We start from the raw sequence: 16,467 nt of genomic DNA, 5'->3' as shown, positions 1-16,467 counted from the left end.
ATTAATATCTATTCACACACTCAAATGTTGTCCAATTTACGCATACTCTACTGTACATACAGGTGGGCGCGCGCTGTTCATGGAAAAAAGATTGCTATTGGCACAGATCTACCACGCAAAGAGTATTTAGGCAACGATAAACGAAACGAAATGAAATGAAACGATATCAAATCAAATCTAATCTATAACATATAACTAATACCAATACTAAACCTAATATAAAAAAATACCAAATATACTTATATAAAATACCAACTAAGTTTGAAGTTGGACTACTCTCCGTATTAACTAGTTACATAAGTACAGCCTATGTCTATGTACATACATGGTATTGTTAACTAACTACAAGCACATGCGTGTGTATGTGTTAGTGTATATGTACATAACCATATACATACACATAAGTAATTGTGATCGTGCTTAACCTCAAACAAGTACTTATACCAAACTCTTCTATTTTCTTTTTTTTCTTATCTCTCTTCTCTCTACTTTCGGTATCCACGACGTCATCCCGAAAAAAACCAAAACCAAAACCAAAACAAAAACAAAACCAACAAAACCAAAAAAACAAAAAAATTTTATGTTATATTTTTGATTTTTGTTTATTTTCGATTCCACTCTCTCTCTCTCTCTCTTTCTCTCTCATTTACAGTGGCGTCCACAAGCAATAGTCTTTGAAATAGTAACCGATAAGAAATTCGATATAATCATTATGTTATTCATTGGTCTAAACATGTTCACCATGACACTCGATCGTTACGATGCGTCGGACACGTACAACGCGGTCCTTGACTATCTGAATGCGATATTCGTAGTTATTTTCAGTTCCGAATGTCTATTAAAAATATTCGCTTTACGATATCACTATTTTATTGAGCCATGGAATTTATTTGATGTAGTAGTTGTCATTTTATCCATCTTAGGTAAGTAAAAATGCCAAAAACTTATCAATTTTGTACTTGCAAATACCAACAAAATATACAAAAAAAAAAAGCCATAAAGCTTAAATAGGCCCAAAACAAAAATAATCCAAGTTCCAAACCCAAAACTCCACATAACCGTACGCTCTTGCTGTATGTGTGTATGTTTCTCTATATATCTCTCTCTCTCTTTCTGTCTGTCTCTCTCTATTATTTTGTGACACAGAACGCTCTCCTTATTCCTTTATCTATATAAATATGTAATTGTTACTAACTTTGCTGTCGTTCTTAAACGTAAAATGCAATTTCCCAACAAGTATTCGTTTAAATGTTGATTCGTAATTCGTTATCGTAATTCTTATTGTTGTTGTTCTGTATCAAAACCAAAAAAAAAAAAAGTTTAATTAACTAAACAAAATCGTAATCTAATTTATTTGTTGTTGCTTGTTCACATAATGATTTGAGCTCGTTGCCAATTCCCACATAGACCAGACTGTCCATACAGTCGTGGCATAAATAATCCGTCTATGTTGATTGGCAAAGGCGCTGGATATTATGTGAAGCAAACTAATGTCGTTGTGCTTAACGTATTCCAAATGATTTGTTAGCTTGTTTTCTTTTAGTTTAACGTTGACCTTGCTGAGACTGTATAACAGTCAACAGTTGTTATACTAGTGATGTTGACTGTTATACCTTGGCAAGGTGTATTCCATATGATTTCATAGCTTGTTTTTCATTTTTTTAATGTTGGCTTTGCTAAGAGTGTATAACAGTTGTCAGTTGTTATACCACTGCTTTTAACTGTTATACCAGAGCAACACCTCTTTGATTTCCGTACGCCTTTTATAAATGTTGTTCGTTTGTTGAAAATTACATAGTAAATTAACTGTATCTACTGTATTTGTTTACTCGAAATTAAATTAAATTATTAAATTTAAATGTGTAAAAATTAAATTGTTGAACTCAATTCATGTATTGGTGTCCATATATGTAATTAAATTGATGTTGTAACTGTCGTTCAAACCATATTGAGATATCGATTCCTGAATATTATTACTAATTATTAACGATTATATTACAATTATGTTTTAATCCATTATAATATTCCTTAAGTTTAAGTTTTATTTTACAACTTTTTAACGCCAGCCTCGATCAGAGGCGAGCTCCGCTCATTTTTATTGCTACAGCTTAACAATCGCGCATACGTAAGCACACACAATCGAATCGAAAGCGAAGTGAGATCAACAATATGTGCCAACAGTCCGGGCCAACAAATTGGGAATACCTCAAAATATGTATAGTTCAATCGGAATCCCAAACCGAATTATCGTTTACTTTTTGCTACTTCTTCTACTTCATCTACTTTTCAATCAATTTCGGTTCGTTTTTGGATAGATAAGATCTTAAAATATTTATATATATCTATGGCTATGGCTCAATGTGTGTGGACCAAACATCCAACCAAAACTGTACAAAAGATGGCTTAAAATATGCTTTACTACATTAATACTTGCAACAGAAAGCTTCCATTTTATACTACTCCGTGTACATAAAAGGGATGCTGTTATCATTTCTGCTGCTGTTCGCCCGTTGAATCTGACCAACGACAAATTCCGCGCCCCCACGCCCATCCATGCTGAAACCCTTTTGCTCGAAGTATGACTCCCAGATAGGCGATGCCCTTCCAATTACAATACGTATATACATATTTTCTTTTTCGGATTATGATTTCATATGTGAAAAAAAAAAACTCGCTTCAATCTACTTCTAAGTAACCTGGCCAAGGGAAGCCCCAGGCCGAGGTTGTTCTTTTTTTTCCTTTACTGTTCTAATGCTTTGCTTCTTTATGTGACACACGCGCCAAACGTTTCTCAAGCGCACTTTCAATAAGTATTTAAAAAAAAAAAAAACAAATACAAACAACTTTCAATATAAATTTTAATGCCGAAACTCTAAAGCAAATGCTTGAAATTAAAAAACGCCTTAAAGTATGCTTCATTCTTTGGCTTCGACTGTTCGACCCCAATGCAATACGCCAAGTGATATCCTTATAGACGAATATATTAATACACGCTTTTAAAACAAGACTAAGACAAAACAAACGTACAAAAAAAAAAAAAAGAAAAAACTAAAAAAACTACGCTTTGTAAATGCAAAATGAAAAAAAAAGAAAAACTTTTGATAAAAAAACGTAACAAATAAGCGAATAGCAAATAACAGCGATTTACCTAAATAAATAATAAACAAAAAAAAAAAAGCTAAACTATATCACACACACACACTCACACAAAATGGCTTGCACAGAACGCAAAAAAAAAAAAAAAACGAAAATGAAATGTTATTGATAAAGACGACGATAAGATTCAATCAGAGTTAGGTGTCAACAGGCATTCCACAACTCTCTACCGATCTGTGCGATTGTCGGTTGCATAACTCTGTCAGCTACTGCCCGGTATAGAAATTTTGACGATTGTCAATCCCCATTCGCCCGGCCAGCCAACGCAATGGCCGTGCGCGCTGTTTAGCACACATGCGCGTACGACTGCTGCCTTGGCCCCAAACACCTGGCCGTACCCTCCAATTTTTGTATAGTGTGTAGCATAACTGGTTGGATAACGTGACCCGTTTATGATTTAACTCCGCCTTATATGTTATGCGTCCCATTGGCAACCATGTTGAAAATCCACCCAACTCGAACTCAAGCAAATACCGTGGCACTAGCCTGAATCTTCTTAATGGTTTTGGTCCAATCTGCAATGGAGATTATGTACTTTACTATGAACGTAGTAAAACGCATACGAAATATTTAGATAGATCTACATACCTGGTAAATAGAACTACGCAACCTCAGCAACTCCCGCATTGAACCAAAGTGGGCAAAGAGAAAACAGAAAAACCAAATATATTTATGAAAACTCTCATTAGTTTTAACTAGTTTTAGTGCTTATCATTTGACTTAATATGTGTAAAAAAAAAAAAACAAGAAATAATATATATTTTTTTTCTGTTTTGTTTTCACATTCACTCCACTCTCTATCTCTCTCTCTCTCTTTCGCTCTCTCGCTATATTTCGCTCTCCCGCTCCCGCTCTCTCTCTCTCTCTCTCTTTTTCTCTTTTTCGTGAATTCGCTCCCGTTAATTCTCATTTTTGTTAATTAGCCTGTCATTAGGCATAACGCATAGGCATTCAATACTGCTCGCTATGCTCTTCTTCTTACTCGACTCCATTTTACAATTTCAACCAATCGCATCAGTTCGTTTGTTCAGCCAGCTTTCAGTTGAGTTGTGTTTAGTGTCTGCCCACTGCTCAGCTATCAGTTGTGTGTAGTGCCCCCCATTTCCCTCTCGCTCACACTAGTGCGCATTTCGTATCAACTAGAGAATGAGATGCCAATGAACATATTGTTTCAAAATTATTGTATGCAGCAGTTGAGCTGCTCTCGCTTCCACTCACCTTTATCTTGTTCTCTCATTCTCGCGCTCTCGCTCGAGCTCCCTGAGCGCGATTGGGCAACAAACGAACTTTTTGCTGATGTTTGGCACTCTTAAAATATGCTTCGGATTATCGCTAAAAGTTAAAGACGCTCACACACACCACTACTACATATGCATATATATATATCAACAAAATATATATATATATCTGTTAACCCGAACCAAATAATGAACCAAGCTAAACGAGAAAACCAACAACAACTGAAAGCTCTTAAGTCAACTCTATGAAGACATCTCTAAAGACATGCGCCACGAGATGATTTTCGATGCCAACGCCCAAAGCCTACGCCTACGCCCTCGCCTACACCTGCGCATACGCCTGCTGCTGCTTTCAACGCCTCTGCGCTAGCAAAAACAAAGAAAAATACTAAACAAAATACTTTCTTTAAAAAAAAAATACTTTTAAAAATGGATATCCTCTACTCTAAGTGTTGCTGCTTACCGTTGCTCTTCAAGTTACAGCTAAAACTTACTTTTACCGTTTTTCATTTTTCCTTTGATTTTCTCTCTCTTTTTCTTTTACTCAACATACCCATGTGTACTATGTATGTATGTATGTATGTAAGTTGTATGACACCGCTGTATACCCGTACTTAAGAATACGTATATCTGTATAAATATCTGTGTGTATCTTATGTTGATGTTTTCCGTTTTAGCTATTTTGTTGTTTTCTGTTTCGTAACGTAACGGTATCGACTAGTAACTCCGATATTGTGTATATATGTATGTATATCCTATGATTGTATTCAAATGAAATGATATTAACAATGCGTAGCATTATGAAAGTGGATATACTATACATAAAGATCGGGGCTTAAAAAAAAGAGAAAAACAAATCGATTATAGAGATCTTAGATCGTTGTGTATAGTCTATGGAACCTTATATGCTAAACGCTTTCATCGAATTTCGATTAAATTGCAAACATTTTCGATTCCTATCTCTTTTATCCGCTCTAAGAGCCGTTCTATTCTTGCTCTCTTATGGCAACGTTGCCGTATCGTTTGAAAACTTCTTTCTCTTCTTCTCAGAAAGGTTTTGCAACTTAATGGGAAATTCAATTATCATTTCATCAGACAATTGTACATACTATATGTATATCCGCTATCCATTTATATATACTATATGTATCTGTATCTGTAACTGTATTTGTATTTGTATCTGTATCTGTATTTGTATTTGTTTGATTTGATTGATTTGTTGTTTGTGTACGAGTGTTGGGTAAATCAAGCGAACAACTGTGTCTGTGTGTATTATCCTAACACTTTCAATATTTCAGCTATGTAAATTGTTAATATTGCGCTACCCCGCCCTCCCAGCGCCCCCTACTCAACTTAATTTGTGTTTCTTTGTTTTAGTGTCTTGTTTGTGCAACTCTGATTGCGCTGAGCCCCTGCCGCACACAGAGGCAAACCCTCCATTCCCTTCGATCCCCCGGCCCCCGTCTGAACTCCCCATTCTGAACTGAGCCCCATTCTAGTTAACTGCCATCAATAATTCTGAACACTCAATTTCTCAATCGACGCTCGCGCCCTGCAGGTCTTGTACTTAGCGATATTATCGAGAAATACTTCGTGTCGCCCACGCTGCTGCGTGTGGTGCGCGTGGCCAAAGTGGGCCGAGTCCTCCGGCTGGTGAAGGGCGCCAAGGGCATACGAACTCTGCTATTCGCACTGGCGATGTCGCTGCCGGCGCTGTTCAACATCTGTCTGCTGCTCTTCCTGGTGATGTTCATCTTTGCCATCTTCGGCATGTCGTTCTTCATGCACGTGAAGGAGAAGAGCGGCATCAACGATGTCTACAACTTCAAGACGTTTGGCCAGAGCATGATATTGCTGTTTCAGGTAAGCGTTTCTGCCACAATTCCGTTAACGGTTTATGTTGTCTATTGTTGTTGTCGTTGGGTGATGTTGCCACGCCCCCACACTAAAACACACCAAACCAAACAGAACCACCACCACCAACCACCCAGCATAACCGCCCAGTGCAATGCGAGCGGTCTGGCAGGTCTGGCACCTGGCGCCGCACAGCCTCTGGCAACGTTTCTGTCCGCGCTTAAGCACACACAGACACGCTGACGATCGGCCATCGTGCGATCGTGCTATCGATCTATCGATACTGATCGTCTCCACCAATGTTGCCACTTGCCGTGTGCGCCATTTTGTTTTAGTGGCAACATCACAATGTTGATTCAAGCTGCGGTAGTTGTTGGTAAAAGCTAAATTAGAGCCAGTTTTTTTTCTCATTCACAATTTTAATCACGTTACTCTTTGGTTATGCATCGTATTCCATATGCCACGCATATCAGCAGCTTCATTGAGCTTTCAGCAACTTCTCAAACAAGTGAGCTGAAGCTCATTTTAAGTCGTTCTGCTCAAAGATCATGACTGATCCTTTGTACATAACTATTCATTTTAACTCCCATTAGTTTCATTTAATTCATACCCTTAGTTATTCATTCATATATATATATAATAATAAAAAAAAAAAAAACAAATCTAATTCAGCTCTATCAACAAATGCCAAATGAAATTTTGTAATTTCCTCATGACACAATGCAAAAATAAATAAACAAAACTTTCGCGCGTTTTCAAACGCCAAAAGAAATACAAAACTACGCTACGCTCTCTTCCCCTCTCTCTCTCTCTCTCTCTCTATGTCACTTACACATATACACTGTCTCTCTTTAACCCTCTCTCTCTCACTCTCCATCTGTCTCTGTCTTACTCTCTCTCGCTCCCTGTCTGTCTCTGTTAACTGTTTACAACTCTTTGAGCTTTCGATTTGCTCTGTTCGCAAAACCAATTCAAACGAACGAACATAGCTCCCGCTTGCATTTACCGCTACATTGTTTGGCCATCAAACCGTTATGCGACTCAAGACTGGCCGCCACACTTACACACACACATAGACACATACATATATGCATATCCAGATGTATGTGTGGCCTACACCTCAATATGGCCCGATTTGCAAGCCAGTTACTCAGTTAACCGCATTCAAGCAAACAGTTTATATCGTTTGTGAACCACCTCCAACACTACCACCACAACCACAACCACAACCATTACTACAACAACAACAACTACTACTAACTACAACTACTACAACTACCATATGCCCAACATACCTAACAACTACTTAGATTTGCTTAACCAAGTGATCCATTAACCTAACGTTTGACTAATGACTCTTCTTGTTATTGTATCTTCTGTCTTAAACTTTTCTTTCACTGCCCACACACACACACACACACACACTCACACATACGTACGACACGTAACTACAATTCTGACACGATCGACCATTTACGATCGACCCACTACAACAAACAAACACAACGAACGATCAACATATACAAAAAATACCAAAAAAAAAAAAAATACTCAAAAAAAAAAACACCATCCAACCGCTCAACTCTGCCGTCCACAAATGCGTTTTATGCCGCTACCGAATGCAATTCAATTCAAAATGAAAACAACAACAACAAAAAACCAAACAAACTAAACACTAAACATATCGATCGATCTAAATCGATCAATCAATCTGTCGATCTGTCGATCAATCGATTTATCGATCTATCGGTTGCATTTCGCGCATACGCTAAACGAGCAGATGTCTACCTCAGCCGGTTGGGATGGTGTACTCGACGCCATTATCAATGAGGAAGCATGCGATCCACCCGACAACGACAAAGGCTATCCGGGCAATTGTGGTTCAGCGACCGTTGGAATAACGTTTCTCCTCTCATATCTAGTTATAAGCTTTTTGATAGTTATTAATATGTACATTGCTGTCATTCTTGAGAACTATAGTCAGGCCACCGAAGATGTGCAGGAGGGTCTAACCGACGACGACTACGACATGTACTACGAGATCTGGCAGCAGTTTGATCCCGAGGGTACACAGTATATACGCTACGATCAGCTATCGGAGTTCCTCGATGTGCTCGAGCCGCCGCTGCAGATACACAAGCCGAACAAGTACAAAATCATATCGATGGACATACCCATCTGTCGAGGCGATCTCATGTACTGCGTGGACATACTCGACGCCCTCACCAAAGACTTTTTCGCGCGCAAGGGCAATCCGATCGAGGAGACGGGCGAAATTGGCGAAATTGCGGCGCGACCCGACACCGAGGGCTACGAGCCCGTCTCCTCAACGCTCTGGCGTCAGCGCGAGGAGTACTGCGCCCGCCTCATCCAGCACGCCTGGCGCAAGCACAAGGCGCGCGTGGAAAGCGGCGGCGGCGGCGTCGGCGGTGGAAACGATGCCGACGGCGATGGCAATGCTGAAGGCGGTGGCGATGCCAATGGCAGCCACGATCCAGCCGATCCCGGTGCAGCCGAAAGCCATGCGGATGCAGCCGATCACAATGGCCCGCATGATCACGATGATCACGATGCGGGCGGCGCCAATGGTGGCCACGATGCAGCCGATGCCGATGGCGGTGGCGGTGGCATTGTAAATAGTCCGAACGATGGCAACGGAAATGGAAGCGGCAGTCCCGGCGGCCAGAGCGCCGGCAGTGGCGGCAGCGCTGGCCGCCAAACGGCCGTGCTCGTTGAGAGCGATGGTTTTGTGACAAAAAACGGCCACAAGGTTGTAATACACTCGCGATCGCCGAGCATAACATCGCGCACGGCAGATGTCTGAGCCAGGCCTCGCCCCCCCCTCCAAGACGCACGCGACTACTGAGAGCAGCTGTGGCAGCTGGCAGCGGCAGCAGCAGCAGCAGCAGCAACAGCAGCTGGCAGCAGCAACAACAAATCGAATGCCAGCTGCAGCAGCTACAACAACATCAGCAACAGCAACAGCAACAACAACAGCAACAACAGTGAGCAAACAGGTACAGCAACAACAACAGCGAAACAAGCATAATTTTCTGCTATAGATTAATAACAACAACAACAACAAACAACAACAAACAACAATGGGAATACATACAAATTGTAATAAAGTACAACAAACAACAGCAGCAACAAACATCAGCAACAACAAACAACGACAGCAGCAAGTGTCTACAAATTTAAGTTAATTCTGTTTCAAATCTAATACATAAACAAATGAGAAGCACAACACCAACAACAAACAAACAAACAAACAACAATCATACTTAAGCTAAAGAGAAATGTTGAGCATATTAAGAGAATATTTTAAATTTGTAAGCAGGCTCGTAGTTACCTTCAAACACACAACAACAACAACACACACACACAACAAGAACATGTCACAATTGGCCTACCTAGAATGAATGAAGCCCAAATGTTCTATTAATACATGCATATATACATATACATACATACACATGTATATGTGAATCAAGCATCATAAATCCATTTCCTACGAAATCGAGTACGAGTACAATCTAGCAAACAGCCAATACAACAACAACAACAACAAACAAACAAACAAGCACACAATAAATAATAATAAATAAATAATTAATTAATTAAATCTGAATTCGATTCTTAAAATTCTAAATCTACATTCTAAAACAAATGAAGCCTTTAATATTTTAATTTGCATAAAAGAAACAACAATAAAAACAAAAACGAAAAACAAGAGATAAATCACAAAATCAAATATAGGATATATTATATGAAAATTCAAAGTATATGTAAAAAAAAAAAAAAACAAATAAAAAATAATAAAAAAAAAACAGTGCAAAACGAAAACGAAATAACAAATGCATAAACTCCATACACACACACACACACACACACACACGCACGCACACACATGTCAAAGTTGAAGAAAGCAACACCAATTGCATGGATTTAATTGTATTTTGTATTGTAAACTTAAAAGAAGATTCTACAAAAAAAAAAAAACAAAAACAAAAACATGATCGTCTGAACTGCCAGCAAAAGCAATACAAATTAATAATTGAATGAAACAATGAAACATGAAACACACACACACTCCCACACACACACACACATACATATGTACTGGTATAATTGTATTGTTCTTATTTTCCCCATTTGGTTGCATTGCCAAAAGTTCCAGTGAAACACTCAGTTGATATCGCGTATTCAATGTTTATGCGATGAATATCGCGTTATCATTGAATTTGACTAAATTTGAACAGCAAAACAAAGCAAAATTACAGAATTATTGAAAAGCAAGAAGTTTAAAGCATACACTAACACACACACACACACACACACACACACAACACACATACATGCATTATAAAACAGTGTTGGACAATGCCAGGCATATCGCGAAACACAAGTGTGCTTCCCTAACACATGGACACAGACAGACACACACACTCGCACACACATGCATAAGCAGACACGCACACATATTCAATGGGAAACAGTGTTGGGAAATGCACATTGAGTGTTTGTTGATTGGCAGCTGTGGCATTTGTACCACACTAACACACACACACACACAAGCAAATGTACTTCACACACACACACATAGCTGACTGACACCGTTAGGCATTGTCATTGGAGTTGGGGCGCATTGAGCTAAAACGAATACGGAACCAAAAATATACCACACTTAACTAACTAAACGAAACGGCTGAGCAAATGAAATAAAGCAAAAAGAAAATGATAAAACGAAGAAAAATGAGTAACGAAAACTAAACTTGGTAGAAACTAATGAATAGCAAAGTAACAAGTAAAGAGAAGTACAGAAAGAAATTACAACAAAAACTGTGTCGCATGCGAAATGTGAAAAACTTGCAAAAAATAATTGAAAAAAATAAAAAATAAAAGTGTAAAATAAAAATGAAGAAGAAGAAAAGTATGAAAAACCTGTGAAGTGAAAGATCGTTGAAAAACAAAGTGAACAAAAAATAGAATTGAAAATGAAACAAACATAAAACCTATAAAGGCAAAGAAAAAGCAAAAGCTAAGGAAAGAAAGCAGAGCACACACACACAACAACAACAACAAGAACAACAACAGCAAAAGAAGATGAAGAGCAAACAAAGTACAAACTCTGTGCATGTGTGTGCGTGTGTGTGTATGTGCGTGAGTGAGTGAGTGTGTGTGAGAGTGTGTGTATAGAAAAGGAGCACAAAGAGTGTACAATAAGAACAATAAATGATGATAATAATGATAATGAAGATGAAGAAGATGATGAAGAAGATGAACATGAAGATGAAGAAGATGATGAAGAAGATGAACATGAAGAAGTTCACAATGACGCTGAAGAAGATTATGATGATAATGATGTTGATGATGATGATAATGATGATCGCATTCTCTACCTTAGAGTCATTCATCTTTTACAATCCATAACGCTAGCAGCAGCAGGAACAACAATAGTAAAAAAGCAAAAAAAACAAATTCGACGAAAGGAAAGAATGAAAAAAAAAAACGAATTGAAATGAAAAACAAAACTAAAAAAAAAATAATGAGAGAAAAATTAAAAACAAGAAAAAAATCTACAAAATATACACATATATATGTAAAGAAATTCATGTATATGTGCACATACATATGCACATATATATTTATTCATTAAGTCTATAAATAGCATATTCAATTTAAAAAAAAAAATAATAAGAAAACAAAAGCTTCAAAGCAAAACAAATACAGAAAGAAATTAACAAAATTACAAAAATATTGCCTACTTTTCAGCTGCATTTCGCATTCGCCTATTGCGTTCTATTCCGTTCCGTTCCGTTTCGTTTCGTTTCGTTTGGCTTCGTATTGCTTTGTTCAAAGCTTAACTCTTTTAATCTGTACAAAATTGCATTTTGTTCCAAGTACTCCAAGTACGCTACGTACATAACAGTATATATATGTAATGTATATATATGTATATCGATTTTCTTCAGATTTTCATTTCGATAATTTAACTTTTTGATTAGCAACGCAATTTAATCATAGTTAGAATGCAATCAACTAAGGCTTAACTAAATACTAATTGACAGCTAAGATAACTACATACATCTGTAACAACAACAACAACAACAACGTGAGGTTCCATTGCGCACTAACACACACACACACACACACATACACATATGCTTTACTATTGCTTGAAAATTTTGTAACAAAATTCGTAAAAAATTGAAAATCAAAACGGAATTTTGGTTGACATCAGGACATGCATACATACATCCATGTATAACAGCTATGTATGTATGCATTTGGCACACGAATCTATTTGAAATATGCTCACACACACACACACATACACACTAACACACACGTGCTTTGAACACACTGTCTATGTCTCTATAGATAAATGATGAAATGTAGAAATTGATCACATTTACAACATACATAAGTACATATGTATGAACATCCAAACACACACCTACACACACACATACACATACTCGTACACACTTGCATACCATAACGAAAATTGTACAACAACAACTTTTTCCAATTTCCAATTGACCGACCCGAAAATAACAAAAACAACAACAGCAAAAAGAAAAAAAAAAAAAACCAAAATCAAAATATTGAGCTCCCAATAGTATTTTCTGCTTACTGCAAAACATTTTCGCTTAATGTATTTATAATTTTTGGTAGTTTTGATTGATTGATTGATTCATTTAGTTTTTGGCAGTTTGGCTTGTTTTTCAAACTTGAATTGGACTTGCAATGGCGTATAACAGTTACAATAACAAAATTGGAAAGGAAGCAAAAAAAAAAAAAAATACAAAAACAAAAATGACAAAAAAAAAAAAAAAACCTAAAAGAAAACAAATCACAGTTATAATATATATTATATAGGGACCAGTTTAAGCGTTGCCTTTGTAAACCGAAACAAACAAAACAAAAAAAACAAGCAAAAAAAAAAACTAAAAACTAAAACTGAACGCATTCAAGTCCAAAATTTTCGTTGCATATTTGCTTTTGATATTGCGAGTCCCAAAACTTCAATCAACATAAACTGATCTCTGCTCGATTCTCGATTCTCGATCGTTCGCTTCGTTTCTCTAGCCACGAATCCCCCCCGTTACTGTTAGCGCCTTTTGATTTGAATGCTTCGAGCTAATGCCATCAAAAGCCCCTAGAAGCCTATTTTTATCCAATTTCCATATTTTGATTAACAAACGCTTGCCAATCGCCAATGTGAAGAGCTTCATGATTATCAGCATTTTGTTGGCTGTTTGACAAATAATACAAAAAAAACAACAACAAAAACCACGATAAATTATAACAAAAAATCCATTTAATAATTATGATAAAATGAAACGAACACATGCTACAAAAAAAAACAAAAAAAAAACAAAAAAATTAATCGAAATGCTATTAAAACATCAATTAAAAATAACAGAAAATTAAGTTTGAAATTCCGTACAAAATGCATAAGTTTAACAAAAACAAATATATAATATATGTATATGTATATATATATAAATATTTGTATTTATATATATACATATATATATGTATACTGAGTGCACTGTTATAAATGAGGGGCGGGGCGAGATTAAATAAAAAACAAAAGCAAAACACTAACTGAATAAAAGCAACCATTTTATTCCATACGAAGAAGACGTCTATCAAGAGCGTACGAAAAAAAAAAAACAAAAAAAAATATAAATGAAAAACAATTAAAGCTTACGCGATTTAAGAACAACAACAAATGCGACTAAAACTAAAAAATGAAGAAAAAAATCAAATAAAATAAAAAATAAAATAAAATAAATGAAATTTGTACAATTGAAATAATTGAATCATGAATAATATGTTTAAGTATTTAATAAATTAAAAAATACAAAAAAAAAAAAAAACAACAACAAACAAAAAACTATAAATAAATAATCGAATAAATTAAAGACAAATATATTTCATATTTTAGCATAAATATTTTTTGTGCCGAGGTTACGTTCGAAGCAACACGCGCATCATTGCCATTAGACAGAATAAAATTATATATACACATATATATATATATATATATATAAATATATATACATATATATATAAATATATACATATATATATATATATATATATATATATAAATGTATATATGTATACATATATATATATATATACATATATATATATACATATATATATATATAATATACATATGCCTAAACAAACAAAAAATATTTACAAACCAAATACTTATTGCATATTTTGTGCTGCTGAATGAGGTCACAACGCAACAACAAAACAAATAACAAACAAAAAAAAAAAAAAAAAACAATTTGAACAAACAAAAAAATATTATTGGAATTAACTTAGAGAGCAATAAATGTCAGACGCGCATATGTATTGATATGTAAGCATGACTAATAGTTTGTGCCAGCACTGTGCCATATCCGATAACTGTGCGCCTGTGTGACATACGTGACACAGGCTCACTGGCATGACACTCAACAGGCTGCAGCAGTCGCGCCGCACGCAGCTGGCCCAAATTATGTGCAATTCTACCGGCAAGGCAAACAAAAAATCTATAAAAAAAAAATACAAAATACAACAAAAAAAAAAAAAAACAAAAAAAAAACGAAAAAACAAAGAAACCCTGAAACCAAGAAACTTTTTTTTAGGTACACTTAAATCAAAGCGTGGAATATTATATTAGTTAATTAATAAAATAAATGCTTTTTTGTCAAATCACTATAGAAAAATTAAATGAACAACAACTTTAGCTTTATACTCGTACATTTACATTTGTAATATACTACATAAGTCTAGTTAAATACATACAAATACAGAAAAATAAAGGGAAAAACATTATAAGAATGAAAATCAAACGAAGCATAGCAAATGAATTCAAAGGAAATAAAAATATGAAAAAAAAAAATGTAAAAAAAGAAACATTTATATGTAATGCAGCCAGTTAATACGCATAGCTAAAAACTAAAACCAAATAATTATAATAAAGAAAACTAAAGCAAAAAATAAAAAAAAAAAAAACTGCAATTAGATATTCAATACATAAAATTTTTAAATTTCTTCATCAAATTTTGTTGGTTATTAAATTTATGATTATTAATAATTTAGTTTACACTTAATATATATTTTTGGTTGCACACATAGACAAACACACACACACACACACAGACAGACACACGCAGCCATAAACCGATTGCCAGCCGCCATTTGCCCATATGACAGGCTTTTATAAGTACAGTTGCGTCAGCAGCAACTAAAGCTAAACGATACCAAACCAAATATGAAAACACTCAATTATGAAAATTGCCATCCAGCGAAGTATTTGCAATTCACACACACACACACACATACACATACACACATCAATTGACAAGCCGAATACACGCACACACACGAATACACTTTCACCAATACAAAAAAAATAAACAGACTGAAAAAGATACTAAACAAAATGTTTAAAAATTTATACGCAAATATATATATATAAAGCAATGAAGATATATATATACATATATGTATGTATATAAACCAAAATTGCAACAAGCGAGCATTCAAGAAGCTGCTAACACACACACACACACACATAACCCTACCCACACACACACACACAGATACCTAGCAGCAACAGCAGCAGCAGTAATGGAAAGTTTATTAAAAATTATATTTAAAAATAATAATAATAAATAGCGCCACAGGAAAAAAGCTTGTATAGAAAAAGAAAATTAAAATAAAAAAAAAATATATATATATATATATATAAATATATACATATATATATGAAATAAACGACAAACAATAAGAAAAATGTATTTATATTTATACACCAAACAAGCAAAAATGAGTAATTTGAATATGTATACATACATATATATATATATATATATATATATATATATATATACTTATATATATATATACATATATATATATACTTATATATATATACATATATATACATACATGCATATAACAATTCTTTTCGAAACACCAAAAGAGGATGCAGAGAAGAGAGTGTTACAGGCACAGTTAGCATATTTTTTTATATACAATTTAAGCAAAACGTAAATGAAGTAAATTAATTATTAGCGAGAAACAACTGAACGTCTTTGTAAAGACTTTATATATGCCTGCCATATGCCTACATCTGCCTACAGCTGTCTGACTCTTTGAAGCACACACCTCCCTAACATGCACTCTCTCTCCGTCTCTG

General features: G+C 35.3%; 1 protein-coding gene across 8 annotated transcripts in view; it reads left to right on the top strand.

The window, feature by feature from the left end:
- para (sodium voltage-gated channel paralytic) overlaps nucleotides 1–15,179 on the top strand; it is a 78,607-nt gene extending 63,428 nt beyond the window's left edge. For all 8 annotated transcript variants that reach the window (XM_089263409.1, XM_089263414.1, XM_089263413.1 and 5 more), the window contains 3 exons: nucleotides 653–923; nucleotides 5,953–6,257; nucleotides 8,029–15,179. In XM_089263409.1, coding sequence (XP_089119535.1) covers nucleotides 653–923; nucleotides 5,953–6,257; nucleotides 8,029–9,072 — 1,620 coding nt within the window. In that variant the 3' untranslated portion in view covers nucleotides 9,073–15,179. The remainder of the gene's footprint in view (nucleotides 1–652; nucleotides 924–5,952; nucleotides 6,258–8,028) is intronic.
- Nucleotides 15,180–16,467: the final 1,288 nt, after the last annotated feature.

The sequence above is a fragment of the Drosophila navojoa genome, chromosome X, assembly GCF_054131105.1.
Source record: "Drosophila navojoa isolate 15081-1374.11 chromosome X, UAZ_NAV_1.0, whole genome shotgun sequence".
NCBI lineage: Eukaryota > Metazoa > Arthropoda > Insecta > Diptera > Drosophilidae > Drosophila > Drosophila navojoa.
The sequence above is the reverse complement of the archived record's forward strand: the minus strand, read 5'-3'. Positions and strand labels throughout refer to the sequence as shown.